This window comes from Solanum lycopersicum, chromosome 11 (assembly GCF_036512215.1).
Source record: "Solanum lycopersicum chromosome 11, SLM_r2.1".
NCBI classification, from domain to species: domain Eukaryota; kingdom Viridiplantae; phylum Streptophyta; class Magnoliopsida; order Solanales; family Solanaceae; genus Solanum; species Solanum lycopersicum.
This window is the reverse complement of record NC_090810.1, coordinates 3,297,066-3,321,371: the sequence shown is the minus strand read 5'-3', so window position 1 is coordinate 3,321,371 and position 24,306 is coordinate 3,297,066. Positions and strand designations below refer to the sequence as shown.

At 33.8% G+C, this 24,306-nt stretch overlaps 2 protein-coding genes across 2 annotated transcripts; both read right to left on the bottom strand.

Annotated features, from left to right (window-relative positions):
* Window positions 1–1,636: 1,636 nt before the first annotated feature.
* LOC101248256 (phospholipase A(1) LCAT3) lies at window positions 1,637–10,305 on the bottom strand. The gene is made up of 11 exons (XM_004250021.4): window positions 9,916–10,305; window positions 9,062–9,153; window positions 6,816–6,943; window positions 6,494–6,629; window positions 6,136–6,187; window positions 5,207–5,307; window positions 4,374–4,553; window positions 3,462–3,619; window positions 3,323–3,377; window positions 2,415–2,468; window positions 1,637–2,046 (listed from the first exon to the last, which is right to left on the bottom strand). The coding sequence occupies exons 1-11, from the start codon at window positions 10,142–10,144 to the stop codon at window positions 1,879–1,881; spliced, it is 1,353 nt and encodes a 450-aa protein (XP_004250069.1). The 5' UTR covers window positions 10,145–10,305; the 3' UTR covers window positions 1,637–1,878.
* A 2,372-nt stretch (window positions 10,306–12,677) lies between these two features.
* Window positions 12,678–24,087, bottom strand: DCL2c (endoribonuclease Dicer 2c). The gene is made up of 23 exons (NM_001329413.1): window positions 24,023–24,087; window positions 22,479–22,559; window positions 22,182–22,359; window positions 21,837–21,950; window positions 20,958–21,092; window positions 20,366–20,450; window positions 20,191–20,255; window positions 19,887–20,027; window positions 19,465–19,593; window positions 18,669–18,798; window positions 18,455–18,554; window positions 17,994–18,189; window positions 17,753–17,913; window positions 17,274–17,492; window positions 16,938–17,167; window positions 16,587–16,861; window positions 16,060–16,487; window positions 15,866–15,969; window positions 15,600–15,796; window positions 15,272–15,481; window positions 14,384–14,794; window positions 13,541–13,819; window positions 12,678–13,404 (listed from the first exon to the last, which is right to left on the bottom strand). The coding sequence occupies exons 2-23, from the start codon at window positions 22,547–22,549 to the stop codon at window positions 13,045–13,047; spliced, it is 4,218 nt and encodes a 1,405-aa protein (NP_001316342.1). The 5' UTR covers window positions 22,550–22,559; window positions 24,023–24,087; the 3' UTR covers window positions 12,678–13,044.
* Window positions 24,088–24,306: the final 219 nt, after the last annotated feature.

Here is a 24,306-nt window from a genome sequence, read left to right as displayed (position 1 = left end):
ATTTTTATATCTAATTCTGACCAATTACCAAACGGTAAGAGTACAGAGAGAAAAAACTATTTACTTCGATTAATTTGTTTTAATAGATATTATAAGTAGAGTTTTAGCTTTAGTATGTGGAATGATTATCCATTATAATCTCATAAGTGAGATCTCGGATGATAGAATGTACACATGTTATCGTTACTTAGTGGAGGTAAAGAGAATGTTTTCGATAGATTCACGACTCAAGTGAAGCATTTCAAAAGCAGATATGAGAATGGAATATTGGAAGAAACAAATAACGAATAACAAATACTAATAAAACAATCGAAGCAATAATAATATCAATTAGAAAAATTTAACGACACTCAATTATCTACTAATTTTGTATCTCAAATGAAAATAAGCTAACAAAAAAAGAAATGCCTAGGAATGCTCATTTGTTTCTTTTCTCTTTTTTATCTTTCTTGGTTTTTGTTACTCTAAAATTAATTAGTTATAATATGTTATCAAAACCCTAGAACAACTAGTATAATTACAACTTCAAGAAAATCAAAATTAACAATATTATTGGGGATTCAAACCCTATATTTCTTTTGACCTCAACAGTTTGACCCTTTCTTCCTAATATAATTCATATAATATATTTCACCCAATCATGTTATCTTGCACTCAACAAGTTAAAAATTGATGCAACCAAAATCTGACACTAGGAAATGAAGTTTGGAACTTGTTGATTTGTTTGTTTTTCGTTTTCGATATCTGTTTTAGAGCCAGATTAATTCAGCTTTATCCTTATATTAGACGACCCGTTAAAAGGAGAAACACTATCGATCCTTAGGAACCATATCACATTCCGGATCTGATAAAATAGGATGAATTGAGACGGTATTTTGTAAATACGTACTTTCTCTATTTCAAAAAAGACGACCTAGTTTGACTTGAAACGAAGTTTAAGAAAAGAAAGAACACTTTTTAATCTTGTGGTCTAAATTAAAGTTATGTCAAATGTACCAAAATTTCCTTTCAATTTTGTGGTCTTAAACATGTCACGTGAAAAGTTAAAGTCTTGCCAAAAAAGGAAAAGGGGTCATTCTTTTTTAAACAGACTAAAACGGAAATAGAATCATTTTTTTTAAACGGAGAGAATAATTATCTTGAATATATTAACCATTTCTTTCTTTTTCGATCGCCCGGAAGGGACACAACTCCAAAACCTCTAATTAAAGGAATCATGTACATTCGATAGATTGTCAATCATGACATAGTGAGATATGAGACTTTTGTTGAGTTGTGTGACTATCTCGTCTAAAAGTTTAAACGATTAAACATGATGAATTTTTATTTTGATTATACCTTCAATGTATAAAACACAAAAGAACTTCAAGTATTAAATTGTGACATGCATATTTGTTTTATGATTAAATTATTTTGCATTTCTGTGATACAAAGTTATCCCTGTTAGATAAATGCTGTTAGAAATGCAGAAAAAAATGAGCCTGGACATTACTTCAACAAGAGAGAGCTTAAAGTTCTAATAAAACTATATCATTATAAAAGTTAACATTCTCAAATTCTACAAAAAATAATATAGGTAGATGAAAGTACTATTTAATGAAATGAAGAATTGCAGAAAAGGAGTAACGGAAAAAAGAACGATAAAACCTCTGGTTTATTGCTATACGAAAAACATTGTGATTACAACAAGTGTTGGTTCAAGTTTCGAATTCTCTAGTGTGTGTAATGCAGATTGTTACTAACATACGCGATGATTGAGAAGCTATTTTCGACATTCTCGAGGGATTGTACGTGTGTATACTTATAACTACTAACTAATAAAGCTGAGAGAAGCAAAAGGGAAAGGGTCTAAGAATGAGCTGAACACATTGTTTACAACTATTGACCTGCATAAAGGTCCATTACTCTAGAGGTTGTGGAATGCACCTTCTTTTTATCGGAGACGCCAAGCCACTTCTTGATAAGCTCGAAAACTTTCTCATCGCGTAATAGTCCCCTGTGACCAGCCTGAACTCCTACTCTTTCCACTGCTTCACAATTATCAGCCTGCGGAATTATCAGCCGAGGGTCAGCAATGAACCAAGATAGAGTATTTTTCAGTAGCGTCACCATAGATGTTATATATATATATATGATATCATACAACATAATTTCATTTGCCTTCCAGCTTAAGGCGCTAGTTCGGATGGAAGCCTGATTTTTTTTTTCTTTTTCTTAATTAGTATCAGACTCTGTGTACTAAAAATACCAAGAGGCCATTTTTCTAAAAAAAAATATTTGTGGTGTTCGGGCCAGCTTGCGCAAAGCCTCGAATAATTCCACAGGGTACATGTTGCCTCGCACCAGCCAAGATACCATTAATCTTCTAATATAAAAGAAGTGTAAGGAAAAAATAGAGAAAGGAAGAATCATACCATTGCTGATTCAGCTGGAACAGTTCCATCACCATCCACGTAGGAATAATGGGGCTAGATCACAACGGAAATAGGTAATAATAAGTAGAAAAGCTTCACGAAGCATTATATAACAGTAAAGACATGTAATATTTTAATACAGAATGAATTTCATCCCCATGCACATTTCACATATTAGTTGCTATCCACTACCCTAAAGAACCCAAATGATGATTGACAAAGTCATTAAATTCTCCTGGGTGATTACAACAACAATCACAAGCATTACTGATGCTTCTGGGACAAAACGTGCTATCCTCCTCAAGGTGTGGGCTTGTATCTTTGGAGGTAATCTTATTGAAACTGGAAAAAAGATCGTAAACATTATCCTAGGAAAGCATATATGGGTCACAAGATCTCTAGATAAATGTGGTCAATGATTACATACGCCACATTAATTTGCAGATTCTCTTGCTAGACGGGGTCAATTATTCCATGCGCCACAAATTATAATGGTACAACCTATGAAAGGAAATGCCTTATTTATCTTGACGATACACATTATCCCTTTTCTAGATTTAATATAGGATTTAACTTTCTTATTATCAAGGGGAAATAACTTGTGTAGTCGAAGCCAGAGTTCTAACAGAGAATCCGTACCTGATGAAACTCTTATCTTATATTTATGAGAACTGATAGGGCTCTGCCAACTTTCCAACCGTACAGGTGGTTTGTTATTAAAAAAGTTGACTATGAGTTCCTGTATTATTATCTCATACATGTATAGGTAAATTAAAAGGTGATTCTGGATGTAGTAGGGTTTTGTGGATCACTTGATTACAAATCACAAACACAGAGAAAACATGCAGAATTTTGGAACATCAGAATGTCACTCTTACAAGCAAGGAAAAAGAAATGAAGTTAGTTACCATTGTATGGCAGACATTCGTTATGTCCTCGATTGGAGAAGCTTCTGAACCGTAACTATAAAAGAAACATGTACACCTCAAATAGTGCAGAGCCTCAAACACAAAGTACTAATCTGTATGATAAGATAAAGTTACGTACCTAACATCAAGAGGTGTATCAAAAGATGTCCCATAGATGTTATATAAGGGGATCCCTTTAGGTAATTGAGCATCATTTAAAATTTTGCGAGTACTAGCTGCCCAATCAAGAATTGATAAGTTGAAAGGTAGAGGCACTGTTTTACCATTTAAGTTGAGCTGCAATTCAGGAAAAGAGGGAAAAATTAAATCACTTGCTATGGCAACTGCACTCTAGTCATAGATATGCATCAGAGAAACAATCTGTAATCAGTATCATCCAAAATCAACAATGACAGCTGAAAAATTCATAAGGTAATAATAACAAATTATCCATTATCTCTATGTATGAGATATATGTTCTATTTGTCCATCCTTATATGGTTGCTGCACTTCAAGATGATGACAGATATATCACCATCCTGACAAGACATATAGAAAAAGGGTAACTCAAGTTTAATCCTAACCTCTAAGCCCTGCCAGATTCTCATAAAAATGAGCTTAGCGGGTATTTGACACAAGGCATGCAAGGAAAGCTCATGGTCATTTGAACTTTGAAATATTATAACAAACAATATTGAAGTATTTTTTTAGTTGAAGTACTACAGCATTTTGGCTAGTTATACCCGCCTACTAATAAAGTGAGCATAGAGTAGTTACACCTTTGCTTTTGGTTGAATTAAATTTGTCCTCTTAAAAGTACAATTCGTCCAAGTGGCACTTCTCAGCATTGCACACTTATTTTATTCAAGCCTCATTACTTTAGCTTTGACTAGTTCAAGCATGCATGAGATCAAAAAATGCTTTCTCAAAAAACAACAAGCCTTCTTATTTTAATAACTAATCGCCAAGTTGGGGAAATTTAGAAGTGTGAAATTAAAACTGGCATATGAAGTTAATAATTCTAGTGGGTAAAGATAGCTAAGAGATATACCTCATTGCACTTCAATGCTTCCTCAAAGAGAGTCACACTTGTGCTGGCATCATAGCGTTCTAATTTAACCACTGTATTCCCATCCTTGGATTTTTTCCGCCACACCAGAATTTCAGGTTGCTTTTCCCACTTGAAGTCAGGATTTGGCAACATCTCATAGATTGATGGGCACTCAATCAACTTGCAAAAGATTAAACTTGAGAGTAAATCAAAGTTCATCTCACGAGAACTCTAAAGACAGAAAGGAACTATGACTCTAGTCGGCAGCTAAAGGATGACAACATAGACAATATTTGCAACATTGACAGATACCATATCATAAGAATACAAGAACTACCAGGTGAAAGAACACTCGAATAGTCATCCCCCAATCAGACAACATTTCCAGTTTAACTCAATGTCTAGATAACCATATTGTTTGAAAGATGCATCAGTAAGATTCAAAAAATTCTGGCAAGGCCTAGCACTACAATCTGAGCATTCAGTTTCGGGAACTCTTCTGAAATATTCTTTTTAAATTTTTTATCAAATATATTCAATAAATTATCTAGGGCCATTGAAGATATGACTGGAAAAGCTGAGGAAGATATCTTTGTACAAGATGATGCATATGAATGCATCGAACGTAGTTTGTATTTGACAGCTTCACTTGAGTAAAAAAGAACTTGTCTTCAGTAAATAAGGAGGCAGATAAATTAAATTTATCATCCAATGCACATTTTCTATCTAAAAAATCAACAAATAAGGAGCTATTAGTAAGCTTAAGCTTTGTTTTTCTGCAGAAGTTATTAATAGGGAGACTCGCACAAGTTTCCTAAACAAGAGAGGCTTACCAATTGATGAACTGTCCACCTTGACACAAAAAAGTTGCTTTCAAATCCATCAACGAACTGCACTCCAGTTAAAAGAGAATCATGAATGCATCCAGGAGCACCTGTTTACAAGAGATGAACATTAGCATTCTGCACACTTGTAACTCACAGTCTTGAGGTTCAGGGGCATTTGTTAAGGACTACCAACTCTAGCCAAGGTAATATTTCACCAGAAATCTGGAAGAAAAAAGTCATAATATTCTTTTGTGAAGCTCGTACTGGAGTTCGTAAATACAAACTAATCTTCCACCAATTATATGCGATACTATTACTACTCCCTCCTTCACTATTACTTGTCCACTAAACCAATAGATTTTCAAATTTACTTGTGGCTTTTAACATATCAAGAGAAAACAATTATTTTTTCTACGTTTTTCCCAAAACTTTTACTACTTATTCTCCAAATCATTTTCCAAGACCTAATACTAAACATCAATCAATTGGGTATTATAGTAAAATATTCATATTAATTATTGTTTCTTAAGGGGCATGCAAAGTCCAAAGTGGACAAGTAAAAGTGAACAACGAGAGTATTTTGCAAAAAAAAATAAAAAATCTTTAACAATGATTCAGAATTCGAAGCTGTAGATTGTATTCAGTGCAACTATTATCAACTAGTTATCGGTTCTTTCTTATACTTTTGTAACTCGTACCTCCCCCCACCAAAAGATAAGCGTAAGCTTCTGGTGCTGCCTGACCTTCTCTAGTTACACTGACCATCTACTTCTATTTTTGTTGTTGGAGGGGGAGGTGGTGCTCAAATATGGTAATCAAATTTATATCACTATATGCATTATCTATGCATCCTCAGACTGGTAAGAAGTATATCTTAGCAATTCAAAATAGACATCATCTGCAAAAAATTGCAAAGAGAAGGAAACAAAAGTTACCTTGAAATGGGGTGGCAACGGTAATCCACTTATTCACATACTTGGAAAATACCTGAAAGGTAATTGTTTGCATTTAGGGATGCCACTCATGGAAGAGTGAAAATTCTAAATCAAGAAGCTAGGCAGGAATGAAGGGAAACAGAAAAGTAACATAGAAAAGATACATGAGCAGAACAAATAGGAAGACATTATCTTAAATTGGAGAACATAGGTGACCAACGGTAACAACAGGCCAAACCGCCTTCTCTTGTGCACACCACTTATGACACATCAAACTTTATCTTCTTATGATTAACATAACTTGATTAAATGCTGTAGGTGATTTGCAACTGAATAAGTATCAAGCAATTGCACTTACATCACTATAAAGAGAAATGAAACATTTGATTAACAATCCGCCCATGGAATGCGAAATAATATCAACTTTTCTTCCCCCAGAAGCCTTATAAGCTGTAGCCAATTTTTCTTTCAGGTCATTCATTGCCTTGTCAATCCTGCAACCATGTGCTAACAGGTTCCTCAAGTGTGATGATTGTTTCAGCATAAAAATCAAATAAGGCAAAATAGAACTAAGTTTCTATTGTTTAATACCATCACATTCAGCAACTTATCATATAGTAAGCTATGTTACAGTGCAATATGACATAGTGGCAATGGAAATTTCAGCGGTTAAATAATACCTATTACTTTGGCGGAAGTCATAACCAAAACCAAACAACGTAGTTCCCTTTTTATATCCACATTTGACAAGCATATCAATCATATCATGAAAATGGTACACACCGGTCAAGTGTACACACTTAACCATCTGGAAGTCAAACACCAGTAGAAGATTATGATCTCATTAAAGGAAAGTACTGCAGAAGAGGAAAAGAAACAAAAAAGATTTAACATATATTTACTTTTCGTAGGGCGTGTAGAGTTAAAATAGATGAGGCTAACCACTGTTATCTTTTTGATAGGTAATACTTACAAGTATTATACTATTATTTCAAAAGTCAAAGAACTTCAATATGTCCTCAATTATGCAAGAGAGTAATTCTCACTATTCATCGTCCATAGTTCACACCTAGTGAATTAAATTTCATCGTCTTACCAAGATCTGTTTAGAATTACTTAAGCTCCCAATTCTATTATTACTGCTAATAGAGAAGGTACCAACTGGGACATGATATATAGAAGGAATATGCACAGTTAGGAAGTGAATGATCTGGTAGATCTTTTTGCTAGACTAGAACATTGTCACATTGATCCCCAGGCAGTTGATAAGTTCAAATGGGGACACCAAAAAGGAGTTTATACAGTCAAGGAAGGGTATCAACAGCTATGCTCTAGAAACCCCATGATAATAAATGGCCCTGGAAACTCATTAGGAGGACCAAGATCTACACATTTACAGAGCTAACCCCTATCCAGTGCCTGGCAGAGCTAAGAGGGCTTCAATCCTTACTCTTTATCCCCATCTTTACCCAGGCTACCTCCTAAAGTTGCTTGTTTTACCTGAACAGCTCTATATGAGGCATTTCTCACCAAGACAACACAAAGAAAAGGAAAATCCAACTCCCGAACAGATGCTATATGTGCAAAAAAGAGGTTGAAACCCCCCAGTCAGCTTCTTCTTCATTGTGAGGTGGCCTCAGAAAAATGGAGTATGTTTTTTTTTGTTTTCTGGTCTCAATTGGACCACACCCCTCACAGTTAAGGATGCTTATGAGAGTTGGAGCCTATTGAAAGTCGATAAAACCATCAAGAAGATCTGGATTTGGTGCATTCAGTTAGAATGGAATAGGAGATGTTTTGATGGAGAGTCAGCTGCTATAGGCAATTTGAAGGGTAGATGCATTGCAAATTTGTTTAGTTGGTCCAACCTGTATACAGCTGTTAATGCAAAACAACTTAAGGACTTCATTAACTCACTTGTTCTGGCTTAGATAGTTTGTATAGTTGGCCAGAGATTTTTTGTAATCTCAAATACCATATCTTGTAATTCTTGCATCTTCTTGATGCTGTTAGTAATACCACTTACTTTATTAAAAAAAAAAAAACTCATTTTCACAGACTTGTTTCATTGGCCAATTTCCTTTCATAAAATATTTTCACGTGAGGTAAAGGAAACTACTGAAATGAAACCAGAGGCCGAGAGCCAATAATCAATATCTGAGACAAAAGAAAGTGGGAGTTTTGTAGGAAAGGATAGAAACTATTTTTTACAATTATCCAGATAAATTTATCAATTTATTTCCCAAGAAAACTTCTAGAACTTTATTGCTACGGAAATTGAAAAGTAAGGGTGGCTGCCCCTACCATTTCCTTTCTTAAATCCAGAATGGGAATCTTGAAGTTTATTTTACTCAAACTTCATGTTCCATTCAGTGTTGTCAAAAAGAGGTGCCCTTAAACCCTAAAGCATAGGGTAGGCACTTCACATCACTTAGGCTGCACTTCCATGAAGACAAGTTAGTAAGGCATGCACCACATTGCCAATAAGTTATATCCTGAATAGAACAGTACTAAGCTAATTATGGTTGGCAAAATGATTTTAAAATTGTTAAAGAAATCATTATGAATGAAGTAGTTGGTTTTCTTGCATTGCATATATTATTAAAAAAATTCTCAGTTGTGCCTTCCTAAACTAAAGCCACACTTCAATTGCGCTTTATGTTTAATGCCCCCATAGACCTGAACTGCTTTTTAAGGCTCTTAGCCTCTGAGAATTCCATTAATTACTTTTTTTTGGGACAGAGAATTTTACTTAGTATATTCCGCATCTATATATATAAAGGTGATATAGATATTGTCAAGATCATATCATCTCCCCATACAAATATGACGTAGCAAAACTACAATTTTTTATTTTTTTTTTATAAAAGGTGATACTAAAGCACATAGATATACACTTGTAACCACTTGATGATGCAAAACATACCAGTGAAGGATCCAAAATGTCAATTGCATAGAGTCCATAATCATCTTGTGGCACTACTATCTCTGTGCTATCATCCAATGCCTCTGTATACCCTGAATATCACACAACAAAACCAACAATAAGATGCAACAATTCGCCCAAAAGTTTTTTTTTTAAAAAAATAAGAACTTGAATGCATACTCTATACAATCTTCCAGTGTCCGTTTATTTACACGTTACAATTATATGAAACAGTTCTCGTCACAACTCAAATAACTCTCTCCATTTCAATTTGTTTGTCCTACTTTGCTTTTTAGTCTCTTTCCTTTTTTGACAACTCTTTAATTCTAACTTTCCACTTTCCATGTTTAAGATCAAAGATTAACATATATTTTGGTATATTCTACATACATTAGTTTAGTTTAAGATCGCAAGATTCAAAAAGTCTTTCTTTACTTTCTTAAACTCCACACCAAGTCCAAACCACACAAACAAGACGAAACTAAGTCAAAACAAATCGAAACGAAGGAAATACTTGTGAACAAAATCATTTATTTTGCATATGTCCAAACAATACCCATAATCACTTGTTTTAATCAAAATACTAAACAAAATATTACTAGCAAAACACTACTATCATACTCTATATTCCACCAACAACATACTCAGTATAATCGCACAAGTGAGGTACTACGAAAGTAGTGTGCATAAACTGTTTCGATAGACCCTCGATTCAACTAACACATACAAAAAAAGCAGTAAAACGTAAATATTTTCCTCAAACTCTACATTTATGCTAATAAAAATCATTAAATATATATAAATAATATATTCAAAACTCATATAAACTAAAAATCCAGAAAAAAAAGCCTAACCTGTTTTTGGATTGTAAATTGACCATAACTTTTTTTTGAACTCATGTTCAGCTAGGAGAATTCGGACCCAAACTCGGGTCTCGAAACTACCAAATTTCTTACTCTTAGAATGGAGAATGGACCCAGCAATCCCCGATACTAACAAAACCGGGTTTCTATCAGCAACAACGTCGTTACCGGAATCGGACCTCCGACCCGGTAACAGACAAGAGAAGTACTCACTCAACATTTGAAACTTCGCCGGAGCTCCGAACGGCGACGGTTAACTTTCCGTTTGTGGTAGTTGAGCTGCTGAAGTGAAAAATGGCTTGGTGGACTAATTAATTAGTCATTTTGATTTGAAAGGAGTGTGTGGAAAAATGTGAACATGATATTTTTCTTTTCCGATAATTGAGTATCTATCGAAAATAATTTTTACGAGAATAGAAGTAAGGTATATGCATACAGTATACTTCATCATCTTCAATTTCCGAAATATTATGTAATAATTGAAAATTACGATAGTAAAAATGTAATTCAATTAGTCTAAAAGATTCAGTATCTATCAAAAATAATTTTACCAGAATAGAAGGTATATACTTTATCCTCTTTGATTTTCGAGATATTGTGTATTAATTGAAAATTATGACAATAAAAATGTAATTTGATTATTCTAAAAGATTTAATATCTGTGAAAAATAATTTTTGAAGTTTTAAGTATCCTATTTAAAAATCTCGTTTAAACATATATATTTTTTATTTTAAAAAATTATCAAAAATGGACATATTATTATTATCATAAATAGAGACAGATCATTAATACTTATACGTGTACTAGTATTAGATAAAGGAGAAAACTCAAAATTTATTAATGTTTAATCGTAAAAATAATAATCATATATTTGTTTTTTTTTCAATAAATAATGTGAAAAATTGGAGTATACGTAAAAAACAAAATGGAAAAACAGGAAAATGTGACCTTTTCTTTATTATTATTATTTAATACTCCTTTTATCTCATTTGATATGACACGTTTCATTTTTCAAGAGTCAAACAGTTTAATTTTGATTGAATATTTACGTATGTCGTCTTCAAAAAAATTTGAAATAAAACTTATATATTTTTGTAAACTACGTAAAGAGTACTATAAACGACAATTATAAATAATTCAAAATACATGAATTTCGAAATATAAAAATTATTACGTAAAATATGACGAAGGAAGTAATAAATAAAAAGCATTTTCGTATATAATATTGTCAAGTATTTTTTTTTCCAATGATGTTTTTATTTATTTTTAATCATTTGAATTTTTTTTTTTATTAATTTGAGGTATTAATTAATTTTAAGATCATTTTAGTCAATTATTTAAAAATAAATCATAAATTATCCTTATTTATTTCGTCTTAAATGAAATAACTCTAAACAATAAAAATGTTATTTTCTCAAAATGATCGTAAACACAATTTTATAGTGAGAAATCTTCCAAATATATTTTTATTTATTGTAATATCTCTTGTTCCATATGAAAATTTATTCATATCTTATTTTTTTGCATTATTTTAGTTCTTTCTTTTTTTTTTTTTTTTTTTATAAAACTTTAATCTCATAGCTTTATATATATATATATATATATATATATATATATATATATATATATATATGACACGTTTAAAGAAGAAGAAACTATTCAAAGAAATCAAAAATCCCATAAGCAATTAATAAAACAATAAATAACTATCGCTATTTTCTAGTCTAGATAAAAACAACGCAATCACCAAATACAAGTTCATTAATTATTTCTTTCTGTTTTTTATTTATACGTCGTTTTTATTAAATTTATGTATAAGGGAAAATTGTATATAATAGCAAATTAATAATATAAATTAAATGGAATAGCTAGGGTTTGATTTAATTGTGCTCCATAGCAAACATTAGCTAAAATTTGCTAGCGTCTCTCTCCCAAAAATCTCGCTCGCCACTCTCCATTCTCGCTCGCCTCTCTCGCTTTATACACAGAAGTGTATAATTCTGTTTTTGTTTTGTATAAAGCGAGAGAAAATTGTATATACACATGCAAAAATATATATCTTCGTGTTATACACTTAATTATACAATTTACAAACATTTCACTTCAAATATTACAGAGAAAAAGGCCAACAAATTATACAATTGCGAATTATACAATTGCAGTGAAATACAATTTTCTCTAGCTTTATACAACAGAAGTGTATATATTGTGTTTCTGTTTTTGTATAAAGTGAGAAAAACATATATCTTCTTGCTATACACTTATAATTATGCAATATACATAGATTTTAATTCGATTCAACTGTATGCAAAATAAATTATAAAATTACAGCGAAATAGGCCAGCGAATTATACAATTTAGGCCAGCGAATTATACAATTGTATATGTATAGCGAATTATACAGTTTTATGTTTGCTATGGAGCGCAATTATGCAAATTTTGTTATAGCATACAAATATGAATTTTTTGTTTGCTATATGTGAAAATTGTCCTAAATAAAATTATTATTTTTATTTTATACTTTAAAATTATGAATTCGATCAATATAAAAAAAATTAAATAATTAATTTATGTTAATTAATTAATTAATTATAAATAAATATTTATTTATTAAAAATTTGAGTTCAAGAAAATATTTAAATAAGAAAACATTATTTATTTAAAAACGTAAAAAATAAAATGATAAAGTATAAATAGAAACAGAGATTAGTAATTTACAAAAAAAAAAATAACAAGAAGCATCTTTTCAGAATTTGGAATATGCTCTTATAATTTTGACTTAAAAAAATATTTATATATTCAACGAAATTTCACAAGAAATTTTGAGGCTTTAACCTTGTAAAAGAACAAAAACACACTAAAACATAGACCACGTTATTCGAAGACCAAGTCAGAGACAACTAAACGTGTCGTCTCACAAAGCTACTCTCAACGAGGATGTTGAAATTGTTCAGAAAGAAAGATTTCTCGACTAATTCCGTCTTTACGAAAGAAATTAACCATAGATGGAGAATCTTTCATTTTTCACATAACAACAGATCCAATAGTACATATCATGAAACAACACATCCAAACAGAATGACACTTACAATATTTAAGCAATTCTGGGAATTTTGTAACTACTGTTCAGTAGCATTAGATGGACATTCTTTCAGAGACTTGAGCACATTTTTGCTAGCCACCTTCTTGGCTATTAGTTTGTCTCGTCCCGAGCATGTACTCTTGTGGACAACGCCATTTGCTTCGACCTCTACTGTGATATAAGCTATACCATTCTCACGAGAGACGACATCCTTCTTCCTTATATAACCTTTCTGGTCACATAGTTCACTTAACTCTCTTACCGGATGGGGCTTTAGTGTCTGAGGTGTAACCAACGGTTCCAAAAGAGGTCGTATGCACTGAAATGTAGTTTCTTTGTCAAAGCCAGAATCAACAAAGATCGCACCACCAAGAGACTCTATAACATCTCCAAGCACCTATAGCGAACCAAAACCAAAAAATAAGACAAATGTGTGGCATAAAATGAAGCTCTGGACAATGGGAAGGATTGCAGAAAGAGCTTTCAGTGACTTTTTCTTCTATATCTTTAACTTGGAGGCAAGTATTCAATACCTTTGGGAAAGTAGTTTCAGCTTCCCATCCGAACGTGGAGTCAAGGTTCAATTTATCGAAATCCTCAACAGTACTACATATCTGTCTTTGGAGATCTTGGGAGGCATGAAGAATGTGCTTGTGCAGGCCAGCCTTAACTGCAGATTGAGCATAGCATTCGTTGTTTACGGAGGCAGACCTCAAATCAGTAATTAGTCCTGGAGTCAGTCCAGGATATTTGAAATAGAGATGTGCTGTAACAACATAATCGAGCACTGCATCTCCAAGAAATTCCAAGCGCTGCAAAGCCAGGAGATCATATCAGCACTTGAATCAAATAGAGTTAAAACAAGACACGAATATCGATTTTAAAGGAAGAAACTGTGAATGTAGGAAGTGTGAATATCTATCCTCTTGGCTCTCAGTGTGCAAGGAAGGCTGAATATAGCTTAAAGAAACCACAACACAATAAAAAAATGATTCATTTCGTGAAATCATGATGCATATTTCAAGTACTGCTGTTTCTATGATATTACTCATCTTGAGTGCTCACACAATAGATTGGTCCAAATGTGAGGATACACATACCGAATTGAGAAATGCAAAGAGAGCAAGACAGGATTCATATTATCATTATATAAAACCATGACTCTTACTTGAATGAATAAAACAATGCACTTTTTTCCTTCACACTAGCAACGGTAAGAACAACCATCAAATGCTATGAAGCCTTAGGTTAATAAAATTCTCAGGTTCACAATTTCAACAATCTAAGCAACATTATATTTTAGTAACCAATATGCAAAATATAGTTCCAAGTATTTAACAACATTAAGATGGATAATATTTCTTTACGGGAATAACCTGATAGCATCGTGGAATCTCAGGTATCATGTAAGATCCATGAGTTAGCGCTTCAACAAGCAGAGAAGGATCATTGAACTTGTAATGTAGCAGGGATTCCAAGTATCTGACATTAACTAGCTTCTCAGCATTCATGGGAAAGTGCCTTGACATAGGTGCATCAACAAAATTGATGTCCACTCCAAGCCATTTCATAAATGACAAAGCCGCTACTTCCCCACCCGAGCTGAGGTAGGCACCTATTAGTGCCTCGACCACATCAGCTACTCTCTTACTTCTGATCTTCTGTTTTACCCTACTATACATTTTATCTGAGGACGTTAGGAGCACTTCGTCGAAGCTGTGAACTTGAGAATTATCACCAGGAATGATCCATGCTTTAAGATCGAATGGTTCATTACGGATAAATCCCTGTAATCAAAGGTATTTATTTAAGGGAAACCAAAAAGAAGAAAAATAGAAAAAGAAATCAGATAGCATTTGCATCCACAAAATTGATACTATGCAGTTAAACCAATAAAATATAAAGGAACTGCATGAACTCTTCAAAATTCACGGGGATATTTACTAATACAAGTATCCCAAAGCACTCGCTCAAATTGATATGTCTTAAAATGATTGTACTCCAATTGACGCACTGACGAAATATGCATGTTTTACAACTATGAAATAACTACAAATTTCCATTATAACAAACAGTAGACATGCAAGAGTTGACAACTTTTAGGTGGCAGGCATGAATAACAGTCAATATTGGATCTTTAGTCGAAGTGTACGAGCAAATATCCCCTGGTTATCCTTAAGCACCAATGAGACATATCCGAAAGAAAAACAACAAGTCACCCAAGATTAAAAGAAACATGGAGTCGACCACCAAGGAATACCTACCGGTATTTTACGAGCACATCCAAGCTTGCATAGTGCAGCATTGGAAATAATCTGAGTTTTCTTGACAGTGAGAAGACCCTCATGATGATTTTCGTAAGTCTTGAACAGCTTTATACTGGCAGCATATTTGAGAAAAGAGTCTCCAAGTGTCTCAAGTGATTCCAAATGAAACTTCTCAAGGCATTTCTTTGTTGTCATTGCTTCCAGAATCTAAAATAATAAACCAAGGAATAAGTTGTGGACACAAGAGTATGTATGTAGCTCACAGCTTAAGAAAGACTGATTTAATTAGAGCAAAGATCTGAGATGATATCATAGCAGCACATACCGTAGCGGTTGGAATAGGAACATTCAGTGTGCAGTGATCCAAATGCATTCTTTTCAAGTTTGAGGCCATAACCAAGGACTCAATCCGATGCATGATTGAAGGAACATATGAATAGGTATTAAGTGTAGAAATAGAGAGAGGTGACATGATGAGGGAACAAATTTCAGGAGGCAACTCAACAGATGAATCAGTTGAATCTGCAAAGGAGCCAAAGCTAAGTGATCATACATGAGCATTATAACAAAAGAAGAACCCTGTGATCGAACCTTTAGCCTTCTGAGTTCTGCTTCTCTGAAGGTAATTGTGCACTTTACAAATATGTTTTCCCCTAAGAAGTGGTTCTTCTTCAAAGCATATGTTGATCCCATGCCTGTAAACCGCACCTTACTTAAGTGTTATGAAACCAAAAGATGATATATGGAGAAGGTGCACCAGAAAATCAGAAGCTAATTGTACAAACCGCTTTTTGTAGTATTCTATGTAGGTTATGGATTCTCCAGTTCTCATTCCCAACAATGAGTTGCAATCCAACTTATCCAAAAAACCGGTAACGCAGTATATATAGCCATTGTGAGGTGTAAAGACCAATGAATTCTCCAACATGCAGCTACATACCAACCCATTTTTGGTGTTCACACTGCGTTTGCGATCTTGAGTAGAACACCAATCCATATGCTTATCCCCAAGAGCTTGAGACGGAAACAACAAAGAATTCACACATTTCCAATTTATTTCAGGGGTACTACCCAATGACGGGAGCAACAGATAATCAGAAACTGCAGAACCAATGGGCGATTGAACTGCACCCAAAGCATCCTGCAGTATACTCAGATCACGGTCAAGAAGAATTCTGAAGACACTGACTTGAAACCTCTGACATCGTCGAATCTGGAGAGAAAGAGATCAATAGAACAAAAAAAAGTATCACCAATCATTTTTATAGGTAACGAGTAAAGAGATGATAAGAGCCATCAAAACTATAATCACCTCTTCAGCAGTAAGTGTAACAACTTTACTATAATTAAGTTGAACTTGCAAGAGTCCCCTCCTATCAACGTCCAAGTCAAATGCCAGTATTTCATCATCACACTTGAGCCTTGTCCTAACAGCAAGTATAATCCCATGAAGCTCGAAGTCGTTGTAAGAGGCATGTTGCATCTCAACTAGGTAGCAGTAGTACACTGCTTCTGAATCATTGCTGCAATGACTAACCAATTCTGGTGGAAAGTATTTTGATTCTTCAACAGTCTGGATTTGACATTCTGCACAAAATAATAGGTTAGAAGTGGAGCATCACAATCCAAAAAACCCACATTCGATAAAAGATGTTAGAATTACCCAATTCTTTGTTGATGATTTCTTCCTCCACGATATCAGGAACAAGATTGTCAGTCAAGGCACCCACACGATGAAGTTGTTTACAAGCTTCAAGGCATGCAAGTTGCTTCAATATTTTTCTCTTCCCCTGTACGCTAATAATTCCTTGCAGTGGCGAGCTTTTGGGAAGTTGTAGCGTGCAGGTTTCTGTTTCCTTATCAATCACACACCTAGGATTGGGTTTAAAGTACCTACAATTGAATTGAATGCCAGACCATGATGCAATATTTAACACATGAAATACTCAGTGATACCAGAATCCTTAACACATAGCAAAAGAATATGCAGAGTACAAACCCATCCGACGGTAGCCTTGAGCAATAGAAGTATAGCAATGACACGCTAGAACTGAGGGTGACAACTGCTCCTGTGCTTTCAACTTTGTAGCAAGGCTCATCATACAATTCATCATCTAGAGGTGAACATGGAATAGAAGCATGGCGTAATGATTCTTGCCGCATTATCTCTCCACTAGCCATATAGTTTTGCATGCGAGTAAGGGTTGGATCATCCCCACTAGGATTTGAGTCAAAATGAGAATGATCAGTTCATTGTTATAATCAAATTTCCTAAATTGCACAAGATGTTAAGAGCTAAAGTAATTGTTTGTCTATTAGATTCTTTTAAATAATTAATTTAATACTTCTATAACAGTAGTGCAAATAGCAAGTGACAACATCAGAAATAGCATTCAGTAAATAATACACCAAAAACAATAATAAGAGAACACTGAAAAACATTCATAGTATCAATTGGAATAGATTGACAAAACATACTCTCTGACCATCAGAAGAAAGTCGGAGTTTTGCATTCGAGCTCGTCCACGTGATTGTATAAAGCTACAAACAGTAGCTGATGGATCAAATCGAATCACAAGATTGCAACTTTGAACATCCAAGCCCTCTTCAAGAATAGATGTCGCTACAATAATGTTCACCTGCAGTGTTTTGCATGGATGTCAGACTTAACATCTTCAGAAACTATCTAAAATTAATTATAAAAAAAAAATAGACTTACCAGCCCCTTGCGAAATTCTTCAACAATTTTATTTTGACTTTTTCTACTCTGTGACTGGAGCACAGAAACATGCCCTGCTGTATACTCAGTTCTCCAACCACTTCGTTCCGGAAGCAACTCATTCAGTAGAGACCGAAGAACAATGGCTGTAACAATTCTCTCAACAAATATAATGCATCTCAAATCCTTTTGGTCCCTGTTACCAATGATAAGTTTGTAAGTAAATCACTAAAATATAGAATCCTATTTCCAAACAACAGAATAAATAATCTCAGAAACTGTCCAAATTGAGCCCCAAGGAAAGTGCTCACAATTATTGATGAATCCAAAGTGGGCTCAATATTTAAAAGAATCTAACCGACCACTTTCCTTTTTTCTATCTATTATCCAAAACCCCAATTGATTGAACTAACATTAATGCTATTGACTAATTAGTAGATTCATCATTCAAGCGCTCTCACCTGTACTCAAGAAGAGACTCTAGAAGACAATTAACTTTGGATGACAAATATCCAGCATCCGCATTTGCCTGAATATCACCACCAATTGACCAATGTGGCCCTATGTTTACAGGGAAGAGAGAGTGAGTGAGAGAGAGACAGATTGCAGAAGGAAATCAAAAAACAATCTTACAGCTCAAGGATAAAAGAACATGGATGTTGCTAACTATGATACCTGAAGGTAAGCGGGCCGAAAAAATCTTAGATGCACCCAAACTGAAATCTCTAACAATTGTCTGAGCACATGCATCAAATTCTCCCCATGAAAAGAAATCATTTTCTTCAAAGGACAAGAACTCAGCTGCCTGATTCAAAACAAAGTCATGTTAGGAAACTGATCAAGGACAAAACGTTTATTTATTTATTACCAGTGGCGGCTCAACGTAATTGGGGGCCTAAAGCGAAATTTTAATTTTCGCGGCCTAAAATATAAATAAACTTCATATGCGTATTTATTCAAAATTTATATTCTTACACTATTTAGATGGAAATTACTAGTATTTAATATTAGTTTTAGGTAAAATTTTATCAACTCAACATTAAAAAACATCATTTCAAGCAATTATTATATGTATTATTCACATAATGCTATAAGTATAACTTGACAAATATTAAATAAAGATAAGAGTTAGAACCATAGAATTTGACTCAAGAAGTTGATGACAAAGTATACCTCATTTTAATATGTTTCTAGTAATGCTTGAAACTAAAATTTAAAAAGAAATAAAAAAGAATTTGTAATTCACTTTGTTCAACACTTTCACTATTCATTCTTATTTTTACAAAGTACAAAAGATGTTAAAGAGGATAAAATAATATATTTAAAAAAAGTTATACCTTTTATCATAAAAAAACAATTTTTTCTATAAAAAATAATTTATTCTTGACAAAAATTTGGGGAGGCAAAGGCCTTGTTTTTCATAGCATAGAGCCGGCACTGTTTATTACTCCAGCAAGGAACAAAAGTTTACCTTGAAAGCCAGCCACACACCCATCTCACTCAAACAAAATAAGAAAGCCATGTGAAGTTTCGATAAACGTCTTCTTGCAGATCCAGCACTCATAGCAGACAGGTTTGACTTTGAAATCGAACATTCATGCTGCAATGATAAGAGAAGTTAAACAACTAAAACTGGAAGAGCAAAAAAGTTTAACCCATATGTTAAAACATGATTTCTCCAGTCGCTACTATAAGGATAAATTAAGGTTTATTTAGTAGTCTCGGTATTCTTTCAAGAAACTTTCTGTTTTCTGGTTGCACACGATGTAGAGAAGTAGAGAGGTAAAATAAGCTAAAATGATAATTGATATCTTCAGAGCAGGATGAAAGGTTAGGATGAACATTCTGCAAAGTAGAAAGACAAAATCCATTGGCTAAAGAATTGATGTTCACCTTTTCTTTCAACCTTTCCAGGTCATGAGCTAAAGTATTAAACAGTGAGCAAGGAATATCCTCATGTTCATATATCTTCAACTTCGGATTTGAGAATGGGATATACTCTGCCAGAACAGATTCACTGCTACACGTGTATACCTTCATTTGCAAAGGGAGATAACAATTAGAGGAACGGAATATCTATCTAAATGTGTGTTTATGACTTTCTGCATATAAAGCGATATGACAATCATTCAAGAGCTAAGAGTTTAATGCATGCAGAGCTCTTTCTCTGAACTACAAGAAGACTAATTGAGAGAACCTTGGAATTCATAAGATTTTCGAGGTCATGGATCTTTTGCCAGTAACTATGTGCCGTGCTAGCACCTGCATCAAAAGTATAAACATGAGAATTAGAGAAAGTGAGATAAACCAGTAATTTATGATGTAGAAAAATCTCAAAAGATGTACAAAGCTATAAGATCAATCCCACCAACCTTTAGACTTTATAGGGGAAGCAGTCATCCCAAATATTCTTGGAAGTTGTGCGCTCTCATGGGTTAACTGGTGATGATAGAACTCCTGAAAGAATATTAACCCTCTAAGATAAGAATCATTCAAGCAGCATACCAAGTCATGCTCAAGCAGGATTCTAGTTAAATCTTTTCTTATGTGGGTCACATGTACAAAAGAACCAATGACATGCCCACAGGGGATTCCACATCAGGTAAATGTACACATCACATAGTGTGCATGCAAAAGAATTCATCCACTATAGATGTCTTCACGCATTCTCTCTAATATCTCCTTTCGGTAAACTTTTGAAATGAAATATTGTTGAAGTGGCAGTAACTACACAATAATTATGACATCCATCAACAAACAAATCAATTGTAGTTGATATAAAGCTGCTCATCCTTTCTGCTTAATGACAAAAGTAGGGTACTGTTGCTGCGAAGTAGGGAACCGAGAGAGTTCATATAACAACATTGTGCAGATGAAGAAATTGCACTACTTCAGAAAATATAATCAACAATTAGCTCAAAAAACTATCCTACAGAAAATTCAATCTTAGCAAAAACAACGTACCACCATTATGCTGGCATAGGGGTGTTTGCCTCGGGCATTGTGGCACTCATCAAATATTATAACTTTTATCATGTCTATTTGTAAAAAGCTGTGCCTCAAAGCAGCAAGTAGTATTGCCGGAGTCATAACAAGTACCTGAAAAACAAGCCTGCAGTGATTACTCATGAAGCATCTTAATGTAATAAATATATAATGCCTAACTTAATTTCTAGTATATAAATGCTGAACGTCAGATCTAATATATTCGAAGAGAGCCCTTCCAAGAAAAAAAAAGAATCTTAACAACAGCAGCTCATTAGCAACTTCCCTTGGAGAATAGCAATTAGCATATTACTATTCCACGAGATCCCAATACCAGCAAATATGAGCAGCTAATTTCAATAGACTTTACAATCATTTCTTTTCCTTAACTGATCTGTACAAAATGTTGCTACGGTTCACTGCAATTTTGATCGAATGGTTACCGGAATGGGATAGAGAAGTATATCACATGGGTTTGGATATCCCACTATTTAAGTACAAAATGTATTCTGGGAGTAATTAATACTCATAACCAAATGCGAGTGATATAATCTCAAATTTTATCCCGGATTGTTATCCATTATCCCACCAACTATACAAACCCTAAAGGTCAGAGTTAGGTTGTGGCGGGCTTGACCCTTCAGCTGTGGGCATTAATATATAAATGCAGGCTTTACTTTAGCATAGAAGCATATACTCCATCTACCATTACTTCAGGCAATTGAGAGGATTGATAAACAAGTCATTTCCATTTTATTCCCATCTAGTTGTTCAGTAACTTTAGGACTGGAATTCTTTTAAGAACTCAAGCTACAGTTAATAATTTGTCACTGAAGATAAAATATAGTTCATACACACCTCATGATCATCCACTTGTTGTTGCCATGTAGAAGCATCCCAATAATCAACGCCCATTTCTCCCCAATATTTGCCCACTTTTAAGTCGGTATGCAACATCAGAGCATCTCCTTGCTTGTAATTATCAAATCACAAGATCAACAACATTAGGATAATTCAAATGCACAGTTTTGAACCTAAAACCAAGCTGCCTCAAACATATAACAAACTGCATAACATAAGAAAACTAATGGGGAAAAATTAATTCTACAATCGTTATACTGGAGAGAAATTAGTGGATAATAGAAATATACACATTAAGATGATGAACTTGAAGGGACTAGATTGAGAAGCTAGAAGTACTACCTGAGTCACCAGAACAACGGTCGGGACCAAGAAAACAGCTATGTACGGAGACGGCTTCCGAAGAAGGTAAGCATAGCTTCTAAGAAGCATAATTGCAATCAAGGTCTTTCCAGAACCAGTCTCTAAGTAAACAATGGTGTTCTGCTTTAATGCTGTCTCCAGAGCTTCCAACTGATAACTATACATAACAAATCAACATGTACATTACAGAAGTTCATTTTCTTAAAAAAAAATCTTTTTTCAATCAATATTTTTTCCTAACTCCATTAAAAGAGAAAATAAATGTAAGATGCCAACCTTCTTGCAAAAGGCAGAGGGTCAGCAGAGAGCTGTTGGTCTTCAGAGACTGCAACATCAGTTGGCTCCATTGATTGTTCTCTACATTAAAATCAGACCAAACAAAACTGAAAACGCCAACAAAGTAATAAAAATGAAACAACAAACTCTCCAAGAAAACAACCACCAGGTGATCATACATAAAACAACCTATGTAATATACACACTTCAAAGAAACACAAAGAGAACCAAAATCCAAGAAAATCAAACCATAAAAAGAAACAAGGTTTTGTAAGTTCAGCACTTATTTATTTATTTATTTTTGATGAAGTAAGTTGTTTCATTACCGGCATCAAGAAGATGCAAAGAGTACAAACGAAGATATGCTAGCTCCGTTACATGATAGCAGTCAAGACACGGGAGCCAGCCACCAATTCAAAAAATCTAGAGAAGGCTTAAAACATGACCATGTCTGGCCTAGAGTTAAAGAGCTAATAAAATCTAAGAAAGCCGTGTAAGTTCAGCACTTATAATTAAAGATTTAACTTCCATATGAACACCCATTTCAAAAAAATACATATAAGAGTGATCTTTATGGAAAACAAACACTGGAATAATCAGCTGGCTCCATTGATTTGTTATCTACATTAACATCAAACCAAACAAAGGTAAAGACACCACAAAATAACAAAGAAGACACATAAAACACTGTAATGAAATGACAACCAGATAACAATACCCTTAGTACCATTTCAAAGAAAACCAAAATTTAAAGAGTACACATATCAAATCAAAAGTAAAAAGACCAAGACTAAGTAAAAGAACATGTAATAAATGCTTCAAACTCCCCATGGAAAAACCCATTTAAAAAAATACATAAAAGAGTGATTTTTATAAAAAAAAAAAAAAAAAAGAAGCACAGAAATAGTCAGCTGACTCCATTTATCTGTTATCATTGAATCAAACAAACATAAAGACACCACCAACAAAGTAATAGAGATGAAACAGAAAACAACCAGGTTACATGGCAGGGTTTAAGCAGCCTATTCATCTACATACTCATTTGTACCATATTAAAGAAACACAAATAAAAACCATTATCCAAGAAAAGTACACATATCAAACCAGAAAAAAGAAGACTCCTGTAAGCAAAAGAACATATCATCAAAAATTTCAACACCCATTTCATAAAAATACATAAAAAAGTGATCTTTATGAAAAACTAAACATAGAAACAGTCACCTGGCTCCATTAATTTGATATGCACATCAACATTATACCAAACAAGCACAAAAACACCAACAAAGATGAAACAGAAAACAACCAAATAACATACCAAGCTTAAAGCACCATAATCATCCACATACCCATTGCACCATTTCAAAGAAAAACCAATATCCAAGAAAAGTACACATATCAAATCAGAAAACTTAAAAAAAAAAAACAAGATTTTTGTAAGTAAAAAGAACACATAATCAAAGATTCAAAAACACCCTTTTCATAAAAATGCATAAAAAAGTAATCTTTATGAAAAAAGAATCACAGAAATAGCCAAGAAAACTCACTGACTAGTGCTGAATTGCAGAAACTTTGAAGAACAGTTATTCAGTGTTTAGTAAAGAAGAAAGAGTGAGTAAGAGATACAATATGCTAGAGGTTTTTATAGTAACACAAAATCAAAAAAAAAAGTTCTGCAACACCCCAACCCCCATCACCCCACCCCACCACCCCACCCTACCCCACCCACCCCACCACCCTATGAAAAAAGTGAAAATTATACGAAAATTAAATACCCCAAAATCTTCTTCTCGGAAGGAAAGAGGAAGGAGGGTGACAAACAGACAGAATC

Excerpts from the sequence above, each read along its gene's own strand:
- LOC101248256 (XM_004250021.4), bottom strand. The coding sequence starts at position 10,144 with ATGTTGAGTGAGTACTTCTCTTGTCTGTTACCGGGTCGGAGGTCCGAT. Across the intron at positions 6,944-9,061 it reads ACATTTTGGATCCTTCACTG|ATGGTTAAGTGTGTACACTT; the intron begins GTATGTTTTGCA and ends TTTGACTTCCAG. Across the intron at positions 6,188-6,493 it reads TCATTTCTCTTTATAGTGAT|GTATTTTCCAAGTATGTGAA; the intron begins GTAAGTGCAATT and ends ATTACCTTTCAG.
- DCL2c (NM_001329413.1), bottom strand. The coding sequence starts at position 22,549 with ATGGAGCCAACTGATGTTGCAGTCTCTGAAGACCAACAGCTCTCTGCT. Across the intron at positions 20,256-20,365 it reads TTCCCCTATAAAGTCTAAAG|GTGCTAGCACGGCACATAGT; the intron begins GTTGGTGGGATT and ends CTTTTGATGCAG. Across the intron at positions 13,820-14,383 it reads AGATTCCACGATGCTATCAG|CGCTTGGAATTTCTTGGAGA; the intron begins GTTATTCCCGTA and ends CTGGCTTTGCAG.